The sequence below is a fragment of the Drosophila grimshawi genome, unplaced genomic scaffold, assembly GCF_018153295.1.
Source record: "Drosophila grimshawi isolate 15287-2541.00 unplaced genomic scaffold, ASM1815329v1 contig_311, whole genome shotgun sequence".
Taxonomy (NCBI): domain Eukaryota; kingdom Metazoa; phylum Arthropoda; class Insecta; order Diptera; family Drosophilidae; genus Drosophila; species Drosophila grimshawi.
In genome coordinates this window covers 7670121-7693224 of record NW_025063098.1, presented here as the reverse complement: position 1 = coordinate 7693224, position 23104 = coordinate 7670121, and the positions used below count along the sequence as shown (strand labels likewise).

Below are 23104 nucleotides of genomic sequence, written 5' to 3'. Positions count from 1 at the left end.
GCACATTTATTTTACTTCTTTTTGACAGCAGTACTGCCAACGTGACTAAACTATCGCTTGTCAACTATCGATTGAAAGTGCGCACATGTTACTAATAGCGATATATTTCAGTGTGAACCATCGGGGCTTATAAATACGCGCGCTGTTTTAAACTGCATGCTATTTGTATTCGCATACATATGAGTTTTGTAACAGTTAGTTAGTTAGAAAGACGGCAAACATATCGCGCGACTAACCCTTTTAACTGCAAATTATGTTTGTATTTTATTACTTCGTGTTTCTGCTTGCACATTGATTATACTTTCCTTTTGCCAGCAGTGCTGCCAGTCTGCTGGCGCACATGCCACAAGTATCGATATGTGGCAGTGTGACCCATCATATATCGTGACATTTAAAACGCTGGTTTTTTTATTTTTTAATATCAATACATTTATTAATTACACTATCGACTGCTTTCTATATATTTGCGTTTACACATGAGTTTTGTAACATAAATATTTTGGAAGAACGCTAACGACTACGTCATAACAAAATTCAAATACCTATTTACTGCTGACGTCAGTCGGCCCGCCAGTCACTTCAACGGAAGTTGAGACGGGAAATAAATCCTTGTTGGCATCGCTAGCTGCCACCGTGGTATCATCCTCAAAAGTGGGTTTCGTTAGATTGTCTGAACGCTTCTGCAGACGCTGCTAGCGTAATAAGAAATGTGATTACTTAAATTATCAATATGTGAGTATAATAATAAAAATCTTACCGTTTCGGATGTGTCCTCATCTGGTACGAAGATGCGCAAAGGCGTATTGCTGCCCAGCTGCTGCTGCACCAGACGCTGATGCTCCTCAAAGGCAGCCGCCGCCGGATCAGCTGGATGACGTGGCGTCTGCTGTTGCTGCTGTTGTTGCTGTTGCTGCTGCTGCAACTGGTGCAGCTGTAGTTGTTGCTGCTGCTGCTGTTGCTGCAAGTGTTGCTCCTGTGCCTGGGCCTTCAACTCCTCCAGTTGATATTGCTGCTGCTGCTGCTCCAGGTCTTGTTGATATTGCTGCTGCTGCAGCTCCTGTTGATATTGCTGCTGCTGTTGCTGCTGCAGTTGGGCATGTGCCTGTGCGTGCAGCTGTTCCAAGTGCAACTGCTGCTGCTGTTCCAAGTGCAACTGCTGCTGCTGTTGCTGTTGCAGCTGCTCTTGCAGACTTTGTTGCTGCTGCAGCTGTTCCTGCAGATGTTGCTGCTGTTGCAGCTGTTGCTGCTGCTTGTGCAGCTCCAGCGCAGCATGTTCAGTTTCCAGCTGCTGGCGTCGTGCCTCCTCCTCCGCATACGCCTGCAGCAGCTGCGAGGAATCGTGCGCATTTCCATAGAAGTTGGACACCACAAAGCCACCCTCGGGCGCTGTGGCAGCCGCCGCTGCAGCGCCAACATTCGGCAAATGGAAGGGTGCCGTGTCATAGACAGCTTCTGTTGGCTCTCCCAGTGCTGGTGCTGCAATTAGTGCTGCATATTGGGGCGCTGTATCTAACACTGGGTGGATATTATGATGGGGATCCTTGGCTGCCTGCAGAATTTGCCCGTTGCTGGCCACCTCTTGGGTCAGATCTGCGTTCACGTAGCCGGTTTCAATCACATGCTCCGTGCTGGGCTTGAACAGTTGCTGCTTGTGCTGGCTATAGAGCTGATTGGACTGGGTGACCAGATAGGTGGGATTATAGATGGGTATGTGGGAGGCGGGCAGGGCGGCGGCTATGAAGGGTTGTGTCGTCTGCTGGGTAAACTGGATCGGATAGATGGGCACGGCTTGGGCAGCTGTTTGGGCGCCCACAATCTGCACCAGTGGCTGGGCGGGCAGATGATTGCTCTGGACGTCCGTGGGCAGCGGTTTGCTGTTGCTGGGCGTGTTGAAGCTCTCCGTGGCGATCTTCACCTTGCTCGTGGGCAACGATGGATCCGGATCTGGAGCAAAGAATTTCTGCGAGCCCGAAATGGGATCGCGTATCGTTTGATCATTTGTCTCATCCTCGTGTACGCTGTAGTACGGGTGTGGTGCCTGTGGGCGGGGTGTGCTCTGTGCGGGGCGGGGAGACAGGTAGGCGGTGTCTAACCCACTGTCCAGCTGATTGTCGTTGTGCAAGGCCAGATTTGGTGCGGGTACCGTGTAAATTGGTGCAAAGTGCTCGGTATTGAAATTGTTGTGTGTGTCCAGCTGTGTGTGTGTGTGTGTCGGTTTGTGTGTGTGTGTTGAAGCCAAATACAGCAAGTGTAACCAACATATATGAGATACAAATACGTACAGTCAGAATAAAATGAAATCCAACTTAGATTAAATTACATTTTTAAAATAGCCCTAAAATAATAATCGCTGATATTACCTGGCTCTGGAAATAAATTCCGAATTTACTTAACAAATTTCACCAATTCAAATTGCAATTAAATCGTATACTTTTGCAAATTAAATTATAAACAATTAAGAAACAATATTAAGTCGCAAAAAATATAGACGTACACGAAAAATTTACTAATTTAAAAATTCTGTGTATACCCGGAAGAAAGCCCAGTTTTTCTTTTAGGAAAACATAAAATTTTAAAGCAAATACTTTCTGAACAACAAGTTGAGCTGCGTAGTTCCCAAAATTATCAAAATTTGAACTATTACTATTTACTAAATTAATTTATTTCGAACTAAGCAAATAAACTTATCAAAGAGTTCGAATCGTAGTTAATTAAATTATTCATATCTATAAACCATTTTAAATATTTTAAGTCGAAAAAAATGTATTTAAATATATAAATTTAAGAATTCTAATTTAAGAATAAACGTATCAAATACACTCGGAGTAAGAAAAAATCAACGCTTGATTCAGAAAGAAACGTACTAGTTTTTAGGAGACTAATCTTTCGAGTGTATATTGGGTATAGCGATTTTCTACATTTTATAGCAATAGTTTGTGTCGATTCCTTTGAATTTACTTACCGGCAAATTCTGCAGTTCACTGTAGGCAATCGCCGTGGGCTTCTCATACTTGAAGGGCTTCTCATAGCCAAACGTGGGCTTCACGTACGGCTTGGAGTTACCCAGCTTGATCTTGAGCGGTTTGCGTATGCTTCCGGCGGGTTTCAGATACACTGGAGCACTGAGCTTAAGCGGACGGGAGCCACGCAAATGTTGCGGCAAAGCCGCGTGCAACAGATGCGAGTGGGCGTGTCCATGGGCATGGGCGTGCGCGTGGGAGAGCTGATGCGCATGAGAGTGCAGATGGGCGTGTCCATGTCCGTGTCCAAGAGAATGAGGATGCGCTGCCAGATGCTGATGGGCGTGCGTATGGGAGCCGTGGCGACCCTTCAATACCAACGGAACCGGCTGATCGCTGCGTATCTGGACGACCAAGGTGCGCTGCTTGCCACCCGGTGCCGGAGCCAATTGCTTGGCACTCTTGGGCGGCCAATTGCTGCCGCTGAAGATCAGCGGACGCTTGCCGGCGGGCAGCTCACAGCTGGCCAGGCCCAAAACGAACGTAATGAGTATTAAAGGCTAAAACGGTGAAAATGTCAAGAAAAATAAAACACAAAAATTTAACACGTAAATTCATGAAATGAAATGTAATTATTTTACGTGTAATAAACGAATAAAACTTTCTAAGCGCTCTTAGCTGACAGACGAAGTAGGGGCAGCTGATGAGGGGGTGTGTGGGGCTGTAACGTGTAATGTCGCAGAACCGAAAATAATGGCCTTAATTTATACAAATTGGCGGTTTTCTAAAATTTTATCACGTCGCCTGCGTTTGGCTAGTAAAATCAAAAGCTGCTTAAGCAAACAATGTTTATAAATATATATATATATATATATATATATATATATATATATATATATGCAAGTGCATGTTGAGACGGTCATTTGATGCGACTCATTTAATGTGTGCGGCATGCAACAATGTTGCAGAATGAAAGTGAAATGTTTAATCGATTCGGGTTCTGTTTGGGCTCGCTGGCTTTGCCGTATTTTTTATTTGAACTGGAAGTCAACAATTTGGCAGCGTAATTGTTATGGTTACAACAACAAGTTTCACTTGTCTGGCATTGACAATGCTGTACCGTTAGTCAAGCAATCCGTCAGCCCGGCAGTCCGCCAGTCCGGCAGTCAATCAAGCGCACTGCTCACAGGTGAAATTGACAGACAACCAATGTCCGCTGTGTGTCTCCACGGTGCACTGTGGTTATAGATTACGTGCTGCGTTTGCTTAATCGAAATTACAGCTGTAATTGAAACCAAATTGCTGGCTTCGTCTCTATGAAGTGGTCAGTTAGTTAGCGAAGTTATTCAAAGTGCTTTGTCGCCCCGTTTAAAATATGCATAATAATAATAGGCGACATCATGGCCAGTGGTGAATGAACTTGCTGACAGGAGTTAATAGCAGCTAGTTTGATGAAAGTCAGAGTATGCATAAAGCGGCCAATGAACCGAACAGAAGGATTTGACTGTGCTTCAAATCGCATTATAGCAGATCAGACAAAGCCATTAACAATTACCCGTTAACCCAATTTGCAATGCCAATTTGTCCAAACCTGTAAAGCAACTCAATTCAACTGCATTCGTAGCAATCGCATCTTATTTATTACCCATTAAAAATAGTTAGAATGGGTATAATGATTTTGTGCAAAAGCATGTAACAAGCAGCAGCAATCATCATCGATCCCATAAGGTTTATCTATTCTTGATCAGTATCAAGAGACAAATCAAGCTAGCCATGTCCTTCTGTATGAAGACGCTGATCTCAGAGACTAGATTGAATATATTGAAATATACGATTCCATATATCACACGCATATTAAGTTAATTTAATTGATTGTCGATTTGCGATAGCAAAATAAGCTAACATGTCTTCCAATTGAATTACAATATACCTTGATCATTTCTGATCATTTCATTTATTTGAGTGTGTTAACTAAAGGGAAATTTGGGAAAATTAAATCCAGAATATATTCAACAGCTTCCGGTTCAGGGTAACTCGTAGTCGAGTTCACTCTTTCTTGTATTTATTATTTGGAGTCGTCTTCCCGCCACACAATGTTGCACATTGAGGCAAACTCAATGCCAATGGCTGTGACTGAGACTACGCTTAAGTGCAATTGGTGCGAATAAAGCGAACGATACATTGCTGTTGCTGTTGCTGTTGCGGTTGTTGTTGTTGCTGTTATTGTTGTTGTCGACAGGGAAAACTTGGCGCATCAAGTGCTCTCATTGCAATTGCTACCGTTACCATTACCATTACTGTTACAATTGGAATCGCAAATGAAAGTGCGCAAAATTGCCCGCCAATCGCAATTTAACAAGTATTCAAAACAAAAGTTGTGATTTCAATTGCAATTCAATTGAAAATGAAGATGAATGGGGAGCGGCGGCATTGTCTTTGTACATTGAAATTAATAATAAATAAGAAGGTGAATGTCGAGTGATGAAACTCATGTGAAGTTGGCAAAAGAAATTTGCAAATTTGCATGTTATTCACAGCATGTTATTTCCCATCGATAATAATGATGGATGGCCAATAAACTCAGCGTGTAATTTACTTACCTTCATAATTGTGCGATTTTGTTGAATAGAAGTTTGTCGATTGTTAAGTTTGGAAGAAAGCCTTGAGCCAGAGTTGAGTGACTTTCGCGATTAGACGTGCTGTTGCTTATTCCAGCAGCAAGTAGATGAAGATCAAAATAGCAATTAAGTAGATAATCACATCAATTAACTTCATGTCCACGTGCGCCGCGGCGCTTTCCTTTAATACGAAAACGAGAATTGAAAATGTTAACCGGAGCTTGCAATTCGACAAGTCTGCACCTGTTCAGGTCGCGCCAACAACTGAGCGCATCTAAAGTGGCCAACTTGGCTGCTTGCTACTTTTGCCAGCCACTGGAAGCACACGTAAGTGTCATCCATCCATCGCTCACTGGAAGCGAACAGAGCTGCAAAGAAAGCGGTCGGCTTTTCTTTCGACGACTTCGACGGCTTCGTCTGCGCTGCCCGATCGCAGCGAGCACGCTGAAGTCGGGTGAGTGTCGACTACGGGATACCCTGAAGCCAGCTGTTTTATTGCCAGATTTCCCTTGAATAACCTTTGGGAGAACTCTCATTTCTGAATTTAAAAAAAATTATTTTATTTATAAGCCCGAACTGAAATCATCTTTTTACGACATCATCTTATATATATGCATATGTATGTTTGTCGACAGGTCGGAGATACTTCATTCTGCCTGTTACATACTTTCTCACAAAACCATTATACCCTTTTTACCCACTTCTAATGGGTTCGGGGTATAAGAAAAAAAAATTAAACTTGTTCAGCACGCGACCACAACACGAAATGCCGGCGAACGCACTTGGCAGTCTTAATCTCTCACATACAGCTGAAACGAAAGTGTTTTGCCCAGTTCTTGGCCAGTTTTCGGACTGGGAGGCAAACAAAAGACTTGGGCAACGAACTTGTCTTGCTAATACTCGCTCTTCAATACCTTAAAAAGCAATGCCAACCAGGCGCACATGACCACCAAATGGACTCTTCTCGCGACAACCAGGAGCACCAGCCATGATGCGTTATTGTGAAATGGCAACTTACATAAAGATATGTGTATGTACTTGGTAAATGCGTGCCACTTACAGTGACTCCAAATCGTTTTCCATTTTATTGTGTGTATTTTACACTAAAAATAATTCCATAAGCTATAATTTGTATAAAGATAGTACGAAAATATTCAAAAATATTTGTTTATACACTTGGGAACATACAAGAAAATTTATTTAATCGAAAATCTCTGAAGCAAAATATATGTTGTGGTAAATTTCGAAAAAGTATTTTGTGTCATTTTTAATTCTTACTGATGAAATATTTATGTTCCAATACCATTTATCTCCTTTTACCAGTTTTTAAAATACTCTAAGGAACCATTAATTCGTCCAATCATTGTGTTATGGGTATACCAAGTCGTATGAAGGGCATATTCACCATAGTCAACTGGAAATCGAGATATTATATTATCTTCAGGTAATGTCCAATTTAAAAGATACACATCGGTGTTAGCCTGCAAAAACATATTAGAAACTGGGCTTAGAAGATACACTCAGAAAAAAATATAGCGCTGAATTTTAGAATCAAAAATTAACATCATCCTGAAAACTTGAAAGTTCTTCCTGTGTTTAGAAATAATTTCTTAATATAAGAAAACGAAATTATTAAATTTAGAAAGGCATTTTCTAGTTTTAAGAATTTTTTTTTTAAAAAATAATAGAAAATAATTACAAAAAGTAGAAGTGCAAGCCGATATTTTTCGAAAAAATCATTTTTGAAATTCAGAAAATAGTTATGAAATGATCTCTTCCTACTGCTATGTTAAAGTTTTTTTTTAAAATGAAATCATCATTTTATGTATATGTTCAATCTGTAAATATTAATGTTTAATAATAATATAATCAAAGAAACACCCTGGAAATTAGACATATTTTTTTCAAAATTGTAGAAAAATTTAACCACGAATTTTTTTAACGTACACGAATGAAATTTTAGAAAATTACTTTCTGTTTAACTAGATGAGTTAAATTTCGCGGGAAAACATTGTTGATTTTCTTGAATTTTGGGAGATTGTTTTTTCTGAGTGTAAATAAGCTTACCTCGTATGGACATTTATGCAGGACATTTGTATATGACTTTAGATATGTATATATCAGTCGGGGAACCAAATACTTCTGAGAATTCCCAAGGTAGTCACATGCGTTAACAGTCATTGCATACAAGAAAGGATGCCAACCACCACGTTCCCGTTTGAGGAGTTTAAAGTTAACCTTGCCCTAAACAAGAAGCATGTACTCACTTTTTTTTTTTTGGTTTATTCAATAATGCCAAATGTCGCCTACCTCTGTAACACTTTTCTTCAGTTTAAACCTTATGTTTATTTCATTTCGCATGCGGCTAATGGCCTTGATGTAGCATTCCTTTACTTCGATCCATTCTGATTCAAGTAATTCGCAATCGAGGGACTTAAACTTATAGCCGCCATTGACCTGCGTCAGGAATCGGTTATGTTAAAATGTTCGTAAACTGTCACTCACATATTTACGGCATCACAACTAATCAAAATAACAAGTAAAAGAGTAAACATATCCCTCTTGCTTTCGTTTTTTCATTGACCATAAAATTAAAATACATTTTTGATACGGACAAAAGTGTTATATTTCAATTTGATAGATTAGTAAGCTAATGACAAAATAATTTGTTTACACCAAGAATACATCAAACGAGTGGGGTATATACATTTGTGTACTTTATACATTTGTGTACTTTAAAAATCGGAATTGTGTGCTTAATTTGTAAGATATGCAAAAATATCTTGCGATTGTAATGATATGCAATATTGCCAATAAAAGTATTCGTAGTCATGCATTCTCGCATGTACGTCTTGTTTATCGATAAATGGAAGTAAATCGGGAGCGCGTAGAGTGGTATTCAAGAGACGGACATGTTTACTTCAACACTGCTGTTGATTCTAATCAGGAATATATATACCTAATGGTATCGAATACATTGTCTTCTGCCAGCTACTTATTGTGCATTTGGCACAACTTCATGTGCTCTATTTACCCTTTGAAGGAGTTAATAAATGTGGAGTAGGAATGCAGAGTAACCTTACATACACTTTTAACACACAAGTAAGCACAACTCCAAGCAGAAAATATTTTAATCATATTTTTAGAAAGCCTAATAAATATTGTGTGATATTGAAAACACAGGGTATCTCTTAGCTTGAGCATATATTTTAATCATTTTTATTTGCTCGATTAAGTTTCTAGTTCTGTGGTCCGCGACAACCGGGAGCACCAGCCATGATGCGTTATTGTGAAATGGCAACTTACATAAAGATATGTGTATGCACTTGGTAAATGCGTGCTACTTATAGAGGCTCCAAATCGTTATCCATTTAATTGTGTTTATTATTTCAAAACTATTTTACCTTAAGAATATTTCCTTAAGCTATACTGTCTGTAAAAATAGTACGAGAATATTCCGCAATATTTATTTATAAACAAGGGAACATACAAGAAATTTTATTTAACCGAAAATCTCTGAAGCCAAAAACATATTTTGGTAAATTTCGAAAAAGTCTTTCATGTCATTTTTAATTCTTACTAATGAAATATTTATGTTCCAATTCCATTTACCTCTTTTTACCAGTTTTTAAAATACTCTAAGGAACCATTAATTCGTCCAATCATTGTGTTATGGATATACCAAGTCGTATGAAGGGCATATTCACCATAGTCAACTGGAAATCGAGATATTATATTCTGTTCAGGTAATGTCCAATTTGATAGATACGCATCGGTGTTAGCCTGCAAAAATATATTAGAAACTGGGCTTAGAAGATACACTCAGAAAAAAATAGCACTGGACTTTAGAATCAAAAATTAACATCATCCTGAAATCTTAAAAGCTCTTCCTGTGTTTAGGAATATTTTTTTATAAATTTGCTTTCTGTTTAACTAGGTGAGTTAACCTTCGCTGGAAAACATTGTAGATTTTTTTAACTTTTGGGTGATATTTTTCTAAGTGTTGTTAAGCTTACCTCGTATGGACATGGATGCAAGACATTTGTATATGACTTTAGATATGAATATATTAATCGGGGAATCAAATACTTCTGAGAATGCTTGAGGAAGTCACATGCATCAACAGTCATTGCATACAAGAAAGGATGCCAACCACCACGTTCCCGTTTGAGGAGTTTGAAGTTAACCTTGCCCTAAACAAGAAGCATGTATTCACATTTTTTTTGGCTTATTCGAAAATGCCAAATGTCGCCTACCTCTGAAATCGTTTTGTTAATTCTAAGCCTTATCTTTATTTCGTTTCGCATGCGGCTAATAGCCTTGATGTAGCATTCCTTTACTTCGATCCATTCTGATTTAAGTAGTTCGCAATCGAGGGACTTAAACTTATAGCCGCCATTGACCTGCGTAAAGAAGTGGTTATGTTAAAATGTTTGTAAACTGTCACTCACGTATTTACGGCATCACAACTAATCAAAATTACAAGTAAAAGAATACACATATCCCTCTTGCTTTCGTTTTTTCATTGACGAAAAAGTTAATATTCATTTTTGAAACGCACAAAAGTGTTATATTTCAATTTGATGGATTAGTAAGCTAATGACAAAATAATTTGTTTATACCAAGAATACATCCAACGAGTGAAAGAGGTATATACATTTGTGTACTTTAAAAATCTAATTTGTGTGATTAATTTGTAAGATATGCAAACATATATAGCGATTGGAAGGGAAAACCTAATAAATTTTGTGTAATATTGAAAACACAGGGTATCTCATAGCTTGAGCACATATTTTAAGCATTTTTATTTGCTCGATTAAGTTTCTAGTTAATAGTTTAGTCAGAGAAGTCAGATTATAAAATAAATTCAAATAAATAAAAATACCGTGCGGTTCAGCACTGATCAACAATTTTGATATTTATAATTAATCAGATCGCTGGTTATACAATACTAATGCGTAATGAAGGGCGACATAAACAGTTTATGAAACTTGCATGTTCAAGTGGGCTTGACAATTTGGTTTATTTTTATGCGAGTCGTGACTGCAAATTTCTAAACCCAATTTGTCGATGGAATTTCTGGCGCTGGCCTACCATATGTGGGTCAATTTTTGGGCTGTTCGTTGTCACTTTGTGTTTTCTGTTTCGCTGTGATTCGCTGTCATAACTCAAAATTTCACTTTTAATAAGGAAAAGCTATCGTCGTCGGACAGTGTTTGAAATTTTATATTCGTATTTTTATTTTTGAAATATTATTTTAACAAGGTTTTTTTTAAACATTAACAACATAATATTATTATTATTATACCATTTTATTTAATTACAGTTATCTGTTGTTTTTTTACTTTTATTATATTAATTATTTTATTTTATTCTTAGACAAATGTTTAAAATATGAATTTTTGGGTAAAAGGTTTGTAATTTAAAATTTCGTGTACGTTTCAAAAAAGTTAGCCGATGGGTTTAAACAAAACTAAATATACAGATGAGTTCTCTTTGCTTTCGATTGGGTTTTATTTAAGGGCACATAAATAATTTGTTTATCAGCATTTTAATTTGAAACTTACGTTAAACTTTCAGAATTTTACTTGTAAATATATTTTATAAATTGCGAGTAAAAACTAAAAAATTCAATTACCGTTATGTTGACTATTTGATGTTTTCGTTTTTTTTTTTTGCATTTTATTTTTATTTATCTATACATTTTCAATGCACACAATACTTAAATAATTTGTATGCAGGTGCAGGTGCATATATATGCATATGTACATATATATGGATATACATAAATATACATATACATACATATATGTGTATGTGTGACAGTTATTGTGAAAGTACTGTGAAATTATATTATAATTTTGTTTTCCGGCATTTATAAATTTAATAACGTTTTTGTTTTTAGTATTCAATCATTTAAAAAATAACATTTGTTTGTTGCTCAAACTTGTACAATTATCATTTGTGGTTTTTAGCTGCAAACGTTGATTCCTATACAAAGTATCTAACTACTGTAAAATTCTTAGCATTTACGGGTATGATATTTTTTTTACATTTTTTACTCACGAAATTTTCTACAAAACGTTGCGGTTGTGTTTAGTTGTATGGCGTTAGGTTTTTCTAGGCGATATATTTTTATTATTATTTTTTTTTTGTTTTTGAACAAAGCACATACGTTGGAGAGAATATAGAGAAAGCAAGCAGTTCATTTGAATTGAAGCAATTATATTGAATCTTTGAATATAGAAAAAATCTCTAACGCAGCTTTGCTCAATTTTTTGTGAAGTTTTTGATTTATATTTAATAAGCTTTTTGTGGATAGTACTCGTTTTGCATTTTGTATATCATTTGATTTTTCTTTTCATAATTTTCTTTAGCGTAAACATGATTTGATCAAGTTTCACAACATCGAGAGTTCGTTTTGTTGTTGTTGTTGTTCTTGTTATTAGGTTTTCGCTGATGGCATGTATCTATACGTGTGTGTGTGTGTATGTTTGTTTGTGTCAGTGTGTGTGTGTGTGAGTATTTATATTTCTAAAAATTTTAAAACTATGTTATTCATTTAAAAATTATGTTTAACTTTTGGGTTTCGTCTACGCCTTTTATAAGGATTGCAAATGCTTTTTTCATTTCATCTATATTCATTTTGTTTTTAAATACCACTAACAATAAATGAACTGGCTTCCATATTAACTTTTCATGTGTATGTGTGTGTGTGTTTTTTTTTAATATTTTATGTTTTTATTTTTTAATCTAAGCATGTTTCCATTTCGTTAATGTGTTGGGACACACTTTCAATTGTCTGTGGCTTAAATTGTTTCTCACACCGCTAATCTAAATACATACGTACATGCATACTTTTATATAACTTTGAAGGCGCATACTTAATATTCACAATTTTGTTTTTTGGTTTTATCGTTTTAAGTTTTGGCTAAGCTTAAGGCTACATTCATTTCATACTAAAACACAATGAACCAAAACCAATCTTAATTGTATTTTATCTTTATCAACTTAATTAGGCTTAAGCTGTTTTTCTTTTTTTTTTTTTGTTATATTATTAAAAGCTCGAATTCGATTTACTGTCATTATTTATAAGCTAAACTTATGTGCCAAATTGTAAATTAGTTATAACAAAATCATATGCTAATGTGCTATTTTCTGTCACGTTTATATTGTTGCTTTAGATAATTAAAATTATGAAAATCAAACTCAAAAACAATTATCTGCAACTTGTGATTCTTGTTAAAGTACATTTCATGTGATTTCTATACGCTTTGGCAGTGTTTATCATTTGAACAAATACATGTACCGAAAACTATATATGAAAAGAAATTTGTATGAATGCAAGTATTTAGAATAAAGTGTTTAGACGACCTTTTTACAATATCCGAGTTATATAATCATAGGTAGCTTAATTATTTACATGATATATACAAACAAAAAGAGAGCGTTTCATTAGCGGCTTAAGCCCAAGCGCGTGAAAGATAGAAGATCAGTAGAAGGGTTTGAGACAAGTCGAGAAACAGTGGCCCAAAGACGAAAACTCATCTTTCGGTCTACATTCGATTTATTAATCTAAAAAAAATGTTGTTTAGAACACCACAGCTGCTCGTAAATCGCAATAGGCACGCACGTAAAAAGCGCATACATCATACAGCACTATATAAATATTACTAGCTACATTTTGTCAACTGCTCAGTATAGATATAGTTATATCTATCTATCATGTATGTATGTATGTATGTATATCTTCAGCTGCTTTCATACCACGATGAATACAATTATGCATTTATTTCTATTGAATAATTATGATTTGAATGCGCTACTTACACTTGATATATACTCTATTTAAATGTTGGGTATGATTTGCGGCAGCGCTTATGTGGAAAAGGCCTTAAATTGAATATTTTGAACCATCTTAAACCATTTGCTCTAAGTACAAACATGCACAAAAGCTAGAAATTCTCAGCTTGAAAACATTTTAAATATTCAATAGTGTTGTGATTATAATTAGCATTCGCTCGGCTTGTAAAGTATTCATGTACATACCAATGAATATCTGATGCTAAAGATGATACTTTAAGTTTTTTTTTTGTTGAAACAACCGTTGGTTTTAGTATTTTGTTTTTATTTTAATATTTTTATTTTCTCAGCCTGCGCCTTAAGATTTGTTATATAAAATTTTGAATTAATTATGTATAGGCATTTTGCCATAGACTGCAGATTGTTTTATTTATTTATATATTTTATTTTTGTTTGTTGTAATTAATTACCGCTAGGAATTTCTTGTGTTTCGGCTAACATTATAGTTAAATTATTATAATATGTTCATATAAATTGTTTTTTGCGCATGCTCAGAAACATCTAAATGCAGTTTTTGAACTTGAATGCTGACACAACTTTTGGTTTTCCTCGTCTTTTTTGTCGTTTGCCTTCCATTTTCCACATACGAAAAATGTACATGGCGGTCAAGCATTTATCGAATATGTATTTCTGTTTTTTATTTATTTTTGTTTTGTTTTTTTTTTTATGTTTGGGCATGTATTATACATAGTAAGTATATATAAATTGTAGCGTAGTTGTTCTTGTTGTTACAGATATCTAGTGAGAGCTGTTAGTGTATTGCATAGCTTTGCATATTTAAATATATACGTATGTAAGCATTTGTATCTTTAGTACAGTAGCAATGTAGCCCTTAAGTTTACATATTTTGTCTTGCACAAAAATATATTCATACTCCTGGTTCTATTTTCATATATGCACATGTTGTTGTTAGTTTGCATTGTGAATTCTCCGATATCAGTTAAGAGCTGAGAGTTGATTTGGTTTTCTTTGTTTAATGTGTAGCTTACCTCACTAATGGTTCCCAATTGCTTACATCACACCATTGAGATGAATTTTCATTTCGAATTGTTCAATATATATTTGTAATGCAATGATAGCGCCATGAAGTGAATTCATAATGCAAACGAACATATTAATAAATTACAGAAATAACATTGCAATAATAAAGTTAATAATGGTAACAATAATGATCATGAAATCAAACAAACAATAAATGTTTGATAAATATATAATACATACCCATTGTGTTGTATAATAACTAATGATTGTTGCTTGAAAGCTAATTAAATAAAATAATAAATATTGTAAACGGGTTGCTTTTGGTTTGATTTATTTTAAGGTAATTAAAAAAAATTAATATATAAAAAAAAAATTACAATTCAAACCGAATATCAAATAAAACAGAAAAATTAACAGTAATTATACAAGTAATGGTAATAGAATATTGGATAGATAGATTGATAGATATGGATACAAAATTATAGATATAATATGTAAATTTCAAGGTTCTAAAAGGCATACGGAATGGTGTGGGAAGCAATCAGCTGACAATTGAACGATGGATATCAAAGAAGATGTTATTTCTTCAATAAATATGTGGTTTTTGTGTTTGTGGAGATATCTGACATTGCCGCGTAATTCCGGCCCAACGTTGGTCGTTTTTGTGGCTTATATGGTTGTCCCTTGATTGTTTGACTGGATAGACGAAGTACTCTGTACGATATCTTCACAAACATAAAAGTACAGAGTAACGCATTTATTGGCACGCATTTCAATTTTAAACTCACTAATGCCAATTGTCCTATCTTTTGATTTGGTTCATGCCACAAATGTGGCATGCAATGTCTTCTTTATCTAATGATTATCTCTATGCTTGAATACGTCTCCTGATCTTATGCCAATATCTGTGCAATAAATGCGCTGCTCTGTACACCATTAACTGCTCCATCGTTCAAATGTACGAATAAGGACCATCAGTTAAGGCGCTACACAGTAACAATCAAGAGTTATCATCCTTGTTGGAACCGCCACCACCAACCCCGGAGCCCTGTGTGTTGGTGCCGCGTCCACCGGCAGGTGCACGCACTGCGGGCGGCTTATACTCCAAGCCCGGATCAAATTGCATTAAAACGAATACCTAACGGATCGAAGGGGAGTTCAATTTGAGTTGGAAACGCAAGTTAAACGGAAGTCTTAAAAGAATCTTACCTGATCTGTTGGCAGTAATGAGAAGTCATCGGGTGGGTTGGTTATTACATAACGTTTGCTGCTCGCATCACAGCTAGAACTGGTATCCCTAAACCGATATAGTCCTATGCACAACATCCCATACGACTTGAGTGCGGCCACAAATAAATCGCCATACTTGCCACATTCGCCAAACTGCGCCAGTGGCCCATCGTATAACGAAATTTGCCCCACGCGGCATCTAAACGTGCAGCACTCAACTTAATTAGTATATAAGAGATTAATTTCTGCATTTTAGTCGGTTCACCTGTCGCGATTGCTCAGACTGTCGACGGTGCTGTAACCGCCCCGCAATCCCGCACCCTCTGCCAGTATCAGCTCCAATTCGGGCGTGGCGCCGCCTGTTATCAGCGATCGTATCAGTGTTAAGGCATTTTGATTGAAGTATGTCTAAAATTCAGGGAGTTAGTGGTAATGTGGTCGCCTTTCAATTAAATTACTCAGTAAAAAATTCACTTTGAAATTTAGAAAATCGCTTTAAAAACTAAAGAGATTTTCAGGTATCTACAAATAATTCCTAAACTAACGATATAAATTGGTAAAAATTAGAAACACTTGCCCCAACTCCTAAACACTCCCAAAATTTAGGTAAGTATATAAAATATAGATTTTTTAGAAATTAACTATTGATTAACATAGAGGCATCATAGATAATGTTGCAAAGCAAACCATGCAAACCACAAAAGACAACTTGGAATTTAAGAATGTTTTTTTTTTTAAACTTACAAAAAAATCTATCTTGGATATATGAAGTGCAAACCGTGATTTTTGGAAATCTAATTTAGAATTATGTTTTTGGTTTTTAGAAGACTGTTATTGGCCCTAAAATTCTTAGATTTTCTGAATTTCAAGGCGAATTTAAATTTGAGTCTGTTGTTTTTATTTTTTTTTTTGGAACTTGGGTTTACCGTTGACATCAGCGAGTCTAAAACACTCACAGCGAACGCCGTACCGCAGGCGAACGGCTGTGTTAGATACAGTTCTGTATCTGGATCGTCATCGTCGTCTTGATCGAGAAACTGCACGTTACTATCATTGACCAGTTCTTTAAACGACAACCAAACAATAAAACACACACACAGTGTTCAGTTAGTAAGACAAGACCTCTTTTACATTATCTATGCGGCATATGAGACTGATCAGGACACAATAATTATTATAATTATTCCCCCCACTTAACCCAAACCCGCCCCGCCTGGTCAGTCTCACGTACACCGCTTGAGGTAGGTCGCTATGCGTTCGGTCGTTCATAAACTCGGCCAACTTAGTGCGATGCAGTTTACCTGTTATCATGGGCACATTTGCCCCATACACTGAGCCGCGACGCTGCAACACAATGGGGCTGCCAGCGGTCGCGCTCAGATTGTCGAACTCCGGTCCGCGTTGGCTCAGCACGCCAATCGTGTCGTCAAAGGTCATGGCCTTGATGTTGAGCGAGGCGAGAATGGCCTCCTTGTCGGCCAATGTGGGATCATCGTTGCTAGGAACTTTTGCAGACAATATGCAGCACATATCACACAGATTGACATTGACCGCCCGCAGATCGGCACGACTCAGCGGTGATCCATTGAGCACCGATATCTTGGGCAGATTCTGTAGCATCTTCCACTCGCGTCGTATGTAGTCGACGGAGCCCACAATTACCACATGCTTGAGCTCGTGGTAATGAAAATTGGATGCGCGCAACGGCATCACCAGATTACGCAGCCCAATTAGTGGTGAATCCGGATCGGCGAACAGGCAAACGACCACGTGACCATTTAATACAGTCATCGCCGCCTGGTTGCGATCCTGTAAAAAAAAAAATAAAAAAATATTATATTTATTTAGGATAATGCTAGAAATCGTAAGTAATTATTATTACTAATTTTGAAATAAATAAAAATCGTCCACTTAAAATAATTAAAATTGATAATCAGGCGTGCTCCAATTTATGCGAGACTTTTCCGTTTTTTAAATCTTCTGTTGGAGGCCGACTGTATATTTAATTAAATATGTTTTTGCTTTTAAAAAAATTAAAATTTAATTTCGAGTTTGATTTTAGAGTAATAACCAATACGCAAATAAATTACAAATTTTTAATTAATTAATAAAAGCTAAATTGTAATCTGAAAAATATAGCTTCTATTGAGATCTATCCACTTACCAATATGCAGTCTTCTAAGCTCTTCGCCGGACTCCAGTGAAACATGCCCGTCGAATCATATTTCATTTCGGTCTTCTCGAAATCAAAATCCTTTGACTGATCGTCCGCTATGCCGGCTGGCAATGAAACGCCGCCATTTTGATTTTGTGTGCCTGTGCCGGAACTGCGACTCGTTGGCCTGGAGGCAAGCAAATTGTTAAATTGTATTAACTGTCTAGCCTAGATATTTTTTTTTTTCCAAATTTTGGGAATCTTATTTATAATTTCGTTGCATATCATTTATTATCAACCAATCAAAATAAACGCTACATCCAAATGCAAAGTGTTCTTCGTAACGCTACGAGTACGAGTTTCGTTCAAAAAAAAATCAAATCAAATGAATACTTGAATACGAGTACTTGGAGCTTAATAACGTTTTATAAAAAATGTGTCATTGATACGATAGATAGCTAGAGAGATATAATAGTAGTATGTGTGTATGCATGTAAATAGAGAGAAGAGGAAGAGCTTGTGCTAATAACAATAGTTGCGAAATTACACACAAATGCCAATACGAGTACAGTAAATGAATACGAATTACATACGAATATGAATACAACTACGCAAAACGCTCTCAGAATTGCCCGGCGATGGCGGCAGACTCAGGTCAGGTCACATGCGGCCGCCCTCGGGTGTACTATATATACGTATATAAAGTGAAGTGATTTAGTGTGTGGAAAGTGTTAAACATGCACGAGGGACACACCACATGCGACTGCTGCCCCCGCCGGAGTGGACATAGCACAACACGATTATTTTGTGCTCGGTCGAAATCAAATAATAAGAGAAATGCAATTTTATAATAGAATTAATAACTAGAGAAATAGACAGAGAGTGAGAAAGAGAGAGACAGATAGAGAGAGAGAGAGAGAGAGAGAGAGAGAGAGAGAGAGAGAGAAAAAGATTGCAGCAGAGTTTAAACTGACAGAATTTATTACTTGAACTGATTCGCTTTATTATATGTAGACTTTACTGAGCCTGAAATACTTTAAATATTTATTATTATAAAAAAAAAACCCTCAAAGCCTTCAAGTGCTTCAAACGGGGTAGTATAGAGTATTATATATTCATTAGTAATATTAAACGATCTATCAAATCTTATTAGAGTACGCAAAATATTATTGGAATATGTTAGTCCAAATTATGTTGGAAAGGGATTCTTAAATTTGACTTGAACTCATCATTTGCATTGGAAGTGCTTGGATTAATCAGTCTTGCTTCCATTTGCGCGTAAATTTTCCTATTTGGCTGCTCTAAAGAGTCCGTTTTCAAAACGGATAAATTGTGCGTTTTCGGAAATGGGAGCACGGCAATATATTACGCTTGTCTGGGCTAACACGGGTTTATTCTTACAATTATTCATTGATAGGTATGATAAGATGCACAGAATATACACATACATACACACACACTTACACTCATACATACACACTTAAAGAATATAAGCAGCTCAAATGCAGCAATGATGTAGTTACTGTTATTTACAATTAAGTACAAATACAATTACACGAAACAAGTTATTCATTGCGTTGATTTAAAATGTACACAATTATTAGTTACAGCTATAGTTATAGATTAGTGGCACGCACACACTGACAAATTAAAAAAGTAAATCGATTTTGATTATTTGTTTTTTTTTTTACAAAAAGAGACACAGAATTTGAAATGTTGATGTTCAAGATGAAGCAGCTGATATTGAAGAGTTGTATGTAGATGTACAGAGATGAGTTGGATGTTAAAGAACTTCTGATGCACAAACACACTGACAGACGACACACACACACACACACACACACACACGCACATATATAAATACGAATACATAAAAGAAACGCACACAGACAGCAAAGTGAATAAAATGACGCATACGCATAGTTAAGAATTGTATTTGGTATTGATGTATGGAATAGCTTTCAATCAACCAATTAATGTGTGTTTAACAAAATGCGCATAGTTTTGAATAAGAATTTACGAATACTAAGTTATAGTAGTAGTAGTAGTAAAAGTTTAAAAACGCTTTTGGCTTTTTTGTAAGATTGTTTTTTTAAGTAAAATTTCTAGGAAATTATGGACGCATACATGAGCTTTTTAACTTCGTAAGCAAGTTGATAGCCCGCATAAGGGTTAGCATCATTTTCTGGTGGCCTGAAACAAAATGTTGTTCGTTTTTTATACATATTAACTGGTTAAAATTGTTTTGTTTGTTGTTCTTTTTTTGTTTTTGTTTTTTTTTGTTTTGTTTTTGTTGTTATTGTGAAAGTGTAGTTTAGACAATTTGTTAAGGTGTTAAGAGATAAATCTATATTTAAAGAGCATTTACATATGTATGAGGCGTGACCTTTCAAGGGCCATCGAACTGAGTGTTATTTGTTAGGTGTGGAATAAAACAAAGAATAATAAGGTGACCGAACTTAAATAGTATGTATAACGTTTAGTTTTGTTGTAGTTTGTAGTGTTGCAAAGTAGGAGGAAAAAAACCCAGGAAATTATAGAATGCAGCTGAACAGCGAAGGCCTTAAGTGTTATTCTTGCTCGATTACCGAATTTGCTTTGCGTTGCTTTCTATGTATGTGGTATATATTATGCAAGTACTTTGTAATTGAAGCCGAGTGCCCTTCTGTTGTGTATTATTTGTATAAGTGTAGTTGGTTCCGTGCTTCGCCCAACCCGCCCGCATTGAGTACAAATTCGGACTGTGCTAAAGTTGACTCAATTCCGTCCACTCACCTGTTGTACTGCGATGGCGATATGACCTGACCCTCCACCTGCCGGCTCACGTTAACCGTGGGCTTTACCTTGTTCACCTGCTTGCCGGCAGCTGCAGCTGCCGCTGCCGCAGCGGCTGTGTTGTTCATGTGATGCATGCCACCTGTACCGTTGCCAGTACCATTCGGTCGCCGCACATTCCGATTGAGTACTGCAAAGGGAAAATCACAAAAATATACATCGATTGAGTGGCAAAGTCATTGACCATCAGCTTACTGGCTGTAGTACCAGGGGTACCATAAGCTAAGTAGTAGTACATAGATGAAACTTACGATTTGTATCTTCTCTGTCGCGTGTAATATCACCTGTGGCAAGTGCGTTGCGTTGCATTGTTAAATTGAACAGTTAACAGCAGTTGTAGACAACAACAGCAAGAGCGGGAGTATGTGTGTGAGAGTGAGAAGGCGAGAAAGAGAGAGAGAGAGAGAGAGAGAGGGAGACAGAGAGAAACGTACAGCAGATACATTCGATTAGTAAGATTTATATTCTTTGATATTGCTGGCAGAGTGCTAAGGAAAATTTTGGGTTTTAGTCATATTATGCATTGGTCAAAGTTAATCAAGAAAGGTATTTTTGAGCCGCGTGTAGTAAGTAGTAAGTAATCAACAAGTTACTAGTTACTTTTGATTGAAGGTTGTTGCTATTTTTTAGTTGAAAACTTGTAGCTGTGAGTTGTGTGTGTGGACACAATAAATAAACAGTGTATTTAACAAGCAAATATATGTATGCAAAACAAAACACAACACACACACACACACAAATGTTTACAAAATGTATAGTGAAAATGCTTTAAATAAGTAGACATCAATATCGAATCAATATTATATGACTGTTAAGAACAAGTTTTCGGTACAATAGAGTTAGCAGTTTCTTTAGATAGTTATGGAATATAAACATTTACATTTATGGAAAACAATCGTTGTCATTTTTACATTAGCAAATAACAAAATTTTCTGTTCAAAAATTAACACAAAAACAACATTTTGTATGCAAAATCAAAAACAAACGAAAATAAATAGCTAATTAAAATTGTTTAATTTATTTTATTTACTTCAGTTCTGGTTTTAATTTGATCATTTTATTGATTGGGCATTGGGCGTAGTTTCAGCACAGAGCTTTGGCACAACATGAGCAAATGATAAGACAATGATAAGGCAAATTATGATATACAAATATAAAATAAATGATATTCGTGTTTTTTATGTGTGTTTTCAAAGAAAATACTGTGGTCAAAATAACCTTTCTCTTTTGTGTACTGTTTTATATTATTTATTTTTGGACAGACTTATACGTATCATATGTAGGTTGGCAGCACTATTTTGGTTTTAGATCTTATACAAGCTGATATTGAGACATTACCCGATACAGATCCACGCACATGCACCCGCTTGGGTAGCTCTGGTGGCGTAAATGTGGGTGCAGGATGGTGTTCATCTGTAAGATATTTTTGGTATTGTTATCGCACAGCTTTAGGTAATCAAATTGTTATTTATTTATTTTATTTTTTTTTTTTGTGTAAAAGACAAATTTTTTTAATGTGAAGCTTATAATTTGGGTTTGATGGTGGATACATTAAGTTTGGGTTTTTTTTTTTTTCTTTGTGGGAATATTGTGTTTGTAGGAACAAAAATTTTAAAAGTTGCGGTTGTATTGTACATAAAGCAAGTTCATAATCTTCAAATCAAATTAGATGGGCTATTAACATTTTAAATAGGTTTGATTTAACCCAAGAAATTAAAAAAATCGTGTTGAACCGAAAGTCATACCAAAGTAAGGAAAAGTGATCACAATGATCTGGGGAAATGAGATCAGGAATTTTCATTGGGATATTCACTAAAATATATTTATTTACATTTATATAGTGCATTTGTAATTCAGGCATAAGAAAACATGCAAATAATTATGAAGTACATGTAATTAAGAGGCAATAAGTAAGGTATGCAGAAAAAACTACAACTCTAGAAAGCAAGTAAAGCAGGCGCTGGCATAGGCACATTGACATTGGATAAGTGAATAGTACTTAAAATCTTAGGTATTAGTTTGCTACAATGAAAGCGTATTTGACAAGTATTTAACATTAACTTCTCTTCCATCAGTTGGTGGTTTTGAATTTAATAAGCATTTGGTTCAACAGTTATGCACTAGAAATCTAACACCCACTTATAAACGCTTTTCCAGAATATTTAACCTACGAGTCTCTTTACTACAAACTGCTTATTTCATTTATCACTTTGTTTAACACAATGCTCAATTTTGGGAATTTATTTTTTTTGTTCATTAAAGCTCGCTGCTTAAATGTTAATGTTGTGCATTTGGCGATTGGCAGGGCAGCTGGTGATCATGATCGATAGTGGGTAATACTTGTCATACAATTATAGCTTTGCTTTCTCAGAATGTGTTTTAATTCAAAATATATTTTTTTCTGTCTAATATTAGTTTATGATTTTATTTTTTAAACCGATAAACTAGTTACAACACAACTG

General features: G+C 35.9%; 3 protein-coding genes across 33 annotated transcripts in view; all 3 read right to left on the bottom strand.

Annotated features, from left to right (window-relative positions):
* Positions 1–436: 436 nt before the first annotated feature.
* Positions 437–6568, bottom strand: LOC6563277 (mediator of RNA polymerase II transcription subunit 12). The gene is made up of 4 exons (XM_032736968.1): positions 6512–6568; positions 2963–3520; positions 758–2194; positions 437–689 (listed from the first exon to the last, which is right to left on the bottom strand). Exons 1-4 carry the CDS (start codon positions 6566–6568, stop codon positions 543–545), a joined length of 2199 nt encoding a protein of 732 aa, XP_032592859.1. The 3' UTR covers positions 437–542.
* A 326-nt stretch (positions 6569–6894) lies between these two features.
* Positions 6895–8050, bottom strand: LOC116805400 (the record flags this gene model as incomplete). Its single annotated transcript, XM_032736970.1, has 3 exons — positions 6895–7059; positions 7646–7822; positions 7889–8050. Coding segments are annotated over 3 exons (504 nt in total), but the record flags the coding sequence as incomplete, so codon positions are not given.
* Positions 8051–14738: 6688 nt separating this feature from the next.
* Positions 14739–23104, bottom strand: part of LOC6563278 (calcium-activated potassium channel slowpoke) — a 51580-nt gene continuing 43214 nt past the window's right edge. For 9 of the 31 annotated variants that reach the window (XM_032736831.2, XM_032736835.2, XM_032736830.2 and 6 more), the window contains 10 exons: positions 21981–22055; positions 20894–20926; positions 20583–20772; positions 19935–20000; positions 17817–17994; positions 16954–17461; positions 16579–16715; positions 15918–16060; positions 15632–15851; positions 14812–15560 (listed from right to left, as the gene is read on the bottom strand). In XM_032736831.2, coding sequence (XP_032592722.1) covers positions 15423–15560; positions 15632–15851; positions 15918–16060; positions 16579–16715; positions 16954–17461; positions 17817–17994; positions 19935–20000; positions 20583–20772; positions 20894–20926; positions 21981–22055 — 1688 coding nt within the window. In that variant the 3' untranslated portion in view covers positions 14812–15422. Of the gene's footprint in view, positions 15561–15631; positions 15852–15917; positions 16061–16578; positions 16716–16953; positions 17462–17816; positions 17995–19934; positions 20001–20582; positions 20773–20893; positions 20927–21980; positions 22056–23104 lie in introns of all 31 variants that reach the window. The other 22 variants (XM_032736855.2, XM_032736852.2, XM_032736848.2 and 19 more) reach the window with 7 other exon arrangements.

Bases quoted from the DNA above. Each gene is read 5' to 3' on its own strand.
- LOC6563277 (XM_032736968.1), bottom strand. From the start codon at position 6,568: ATGGCTGGTGCTCCTGGTTGTCGCGAGAAGAGTCCATTTGGTGGTCAT. The intron at 3,521-6,511 runs GTTGGCATTGCT...TCACCGTTTTAG, and splicing joins TTGGTGGTCATGTGCGCCTG to CCTTTAATACTCATTACGTT. The intron at 2,195-2,962 runs GTAAGTAAATTC...ACACACACACAG, and splicing joins GTGAACTGCAGAATTTGCCG to CTGGACACACACAACAATTT.